Source organism: Pogoniulus pusillus, unplaced genomic scaffold (assembly GCF_015220805.1).
Source record: "Pogoniulus pusillus isolate bPogPus1 unplaced genomic scaffold, bPogPus1.pri scaffold_133_arrow_ctg1, whole genome shotgun sequence".
NCBI lineage: Eukaryota > Metazoa > Chordata > Aves > Piciformes > Lybiidae > Pogoniulus > Pogoniulus pusillus.
In genome coordinates, this window is record NW_026974569.1 from 20,966 (window position 1) to 23,671 (window position 2,706).

The window sequence follows — 2,706 nt, forward strand, 5'->3', positions numbered from 1 at the left end:
CCTTCCCGCACTCGCCGCAGATGGTTGGGCGCAGGCGACCCCCGCGGAGCCTCAGCAGCTCCTTCAGCGGGGCCGAACCCACCCGCGGGGCAGAGGACTCGGCGGCTCCGCGGGCAGGAGCTTTGCGCGGGGATCTGGCCGGGTGGGTGCTGGAGGAGGGCGGTGGGCAAGGGTGGGCTGCGGGGAGAGATGGGCACCGAGGTGGGGTTGGGGGTGGCGCTGGGGATGTGGGGGGTGGGTGGGTGGCGCTGGGGTGGAAGGGGATAGGCAGCACTGGTGGCATTGGTGTGGGTGGCACTGGGGGTGTGGGGGATAGGCAGCACTGGTGGCGCCAGGGGCACGGGGCTGGGTGGTACTGGGGTGCAGGGATGGGTGGCACCAGGGGCATGGGGCTGGGTGGTACTGGGGTGCAGGGATGGGTGGCACCAGGGGCATGGGGCTGGGTGGCACTGGGGTGCAGGGATAGGTGGCACCAGGGCTATGGGGCTGGGTGGCACTGGGGTGCAGGGCTGGGTGGCACCAGGGGCACGGGGCTGGGTGGCACTGGGGTGCAGGGATGGATGGCACCAGGGCTATGGGGCTGGGTGGCACTGGGGTGCAGGGCTGGGTGGCACCAGGAGCACGGGTCTGGGTGGCACTGGGGTGCAGGGCTGGGTGGCACCAGGAGCACGGGTCTGGGTGGCACTGAGGTGCAGGGATGGGTGGCACCAGGGCTATGGGGCTGGGTGGCACTGGGGTGCAGGGCTGGGTGGCACCAGGGGCATGGGGCTGGGTGGCACTGGGGTGCAGGGATGGGTGGCACTGGGGTGCAGGGATGGGTGGCACCAGGGGCACGGGGATGGATGGCACCAGGGGCACGGGGCTGGGTGGCACTGGGGTGCAGGGCTGGGTGGCACCAGGGGCACGGGGCTGGGTGGCACTGGGGTGCAGGGCTGGGTGGCACCAGGGGCACAGGGCTGGGTGGCACTAGGGTGGGGACAGGACCAGGGCTGCACCCCTCGGGGTTCTCCTCCTCCTGCCTGCGCCTTCCCCAGTCCCTCTGTGCCCTCTCCCTGCCCCTGTGCCCCCACCCCCTGGTGCCAGCTCCTCCCCTGGTCCCTTTGCCGCTGGGGGGCGCTCACCCGCGGAGGTCTCCTCTGGCAGCTCGGGGTCCGGGGGGGGGTCCTGGGGGGGGTCCTGTGGGGGCAGCTCCCCCTCGGTGTCCATCGCTGCCATCCCAGCAGGCTCAGGTCGGGGGGCACTGCCCGGGGGGGGGAGAAGGAGCAGGTGAAGAGAGGGGGTGAGGGGGGGGCACCTCTAGGTAGGGGGGGGTCCTGGCTGCACCCCAAAGTGGGGGGGTCCTGGCTACAGCTAAAGGGGGGGGGGTCCTGGCTGCACTCCAAAGTGGGGGGGTCCTGGCTACAGCTAAAGGGGGGGGTCCTGACTGCACTCCAAAGTGGGGGGTCCTGGCTACAGCTAAAGGGGGGGGGTCCTGGCTGCACCCCAAAGTGGGGGGGTCCTGGCTACAGCTAAATGGGGGGGGGTCCTTATTGCACCCCAAAGTGGGGGGTCCTGGCTACAGCTAAAGGGGGGGGTCCTGGCTGCACCCCAAAGTGGGGGGGTCCTGGCTACAGCTAAAGGGGGGGGTCCTTATTGCACCCCAAAGTGGGGGAGTTCTGACTACAGCTAATGGGGGGGGTCCTGGCTGTACCCCAAAGTGGGGGGGTCCTGGCTACAGCTAATGGGGGGGGTCCTGGCTGTACCCCAAAGTGGGGGGTCCTGGCTACAGCTAATGGGGGGGGGTCCTGGCTGCACCCCAAAGTGGGGGGGTCCTGGCTACAGCTAATGGGGGGGGTCCTGGCTGCACCCCAAAGTGGGGGGTTCCTGGCTGCATCTCCTGCATCTCAAGGGGGGGGTCCCCTCCCTCCCCCAAACTGGGGGTGCCCTGGCCCCCACCCCGTGCCTCAGTTTCCAGCTGCCAGAGGGAGGGCATCAATGCCATGGGGGGGGCGGGGGGGGGGAAGGGAGCAGCCCTGAAGCCTCCCCCTCCCCCTCCCGGCAGCGTGGGGACACCTTGGACCCCCCCCCCCAAAATAATAGGGGGGGGAGGGGGTTCGCTCTCCCCCTCCCCCCCCCTCGGAGCATCATCGTCGCCATCATCGGCAAGAGGAGAAGGAAGGGGAAGGGGCTTGGGGGGGGGGGGGGGGCTGGGGGGGGGGTCGCTCCTCCACCCTCCGTTTGCTTTCCTGGGGGGGGGAGGGGCTCGGGGTTGGTTCGGACTCACCGCTGCGGGGGTCCGGGGGGGGGAGAGGGTCCTGGAGAGGGTCCTGGAGAGGGTCCCTGGGGGGGTCCTGGAGGGGGAGGGGTTCGGGGTCGGTTCTGACTCACCGCTGCGGGGGTCCGGGCGGGGGAGAGGGTCCTGGGGGGGGGTCCTGGAGGGGGTCCTGGGGGGGTCCTGGAGGGGGTCCTGGGGGGGGTCCTGGAGAGGGTCCTGGAGAGGGTCCTGCGGGGGGGTGCTGGGGGGGGTCCTGAAGGGGGAGGGGTTCGGGGTCGGTTCGGACTCACCGCTGCGGGGGTCCGGGGTGGGGAGAGGGTCCTGGAGGGGGTCCTGGGGGGTGTCCTGGAGAGGGTCCTGGAGGGGGTCCGGGGGGGGGTCCTGGGGGGGTCTCGGTGCCGGCGGCTGCGGAGTTGGGTTGCGGAGCGATGCGGGGAAAGGACCTCCCGCAT

The 2,706-nt window shown here is 71.3% G+C and overlaps 1 protein-coding gene across 1 annotated transcript in view; it reads right to left on the reverse strand.

The window, feature by feature from the left end:
- Nucleotides 1-2,706, reverse strand: part of LOC135173912 (zinc finger protein 345-like) — a 20,868-nt gene extending 18,162 nt beyond the window's left edge. Inside the window, exons 1-3 of the mRNA XM_064141120.1 lie at nucleotides 2,264-2,706; nucleotides 1,122-1,240; nucleotides 12-355 (exon numbers count right to left, since the gene is read on the reverse strand). Coding sequence (XP_063997190.1) covers nucleotides 12-355; nucleotides 1,122-1,240; nucleotides 2,264-2,706 — 906 coding nt within the window. The remainder of the gene's footprint in view (nucleotides 1-11; nucleotides 356-1,121; nucleotides 1,241-2,263) is intronic.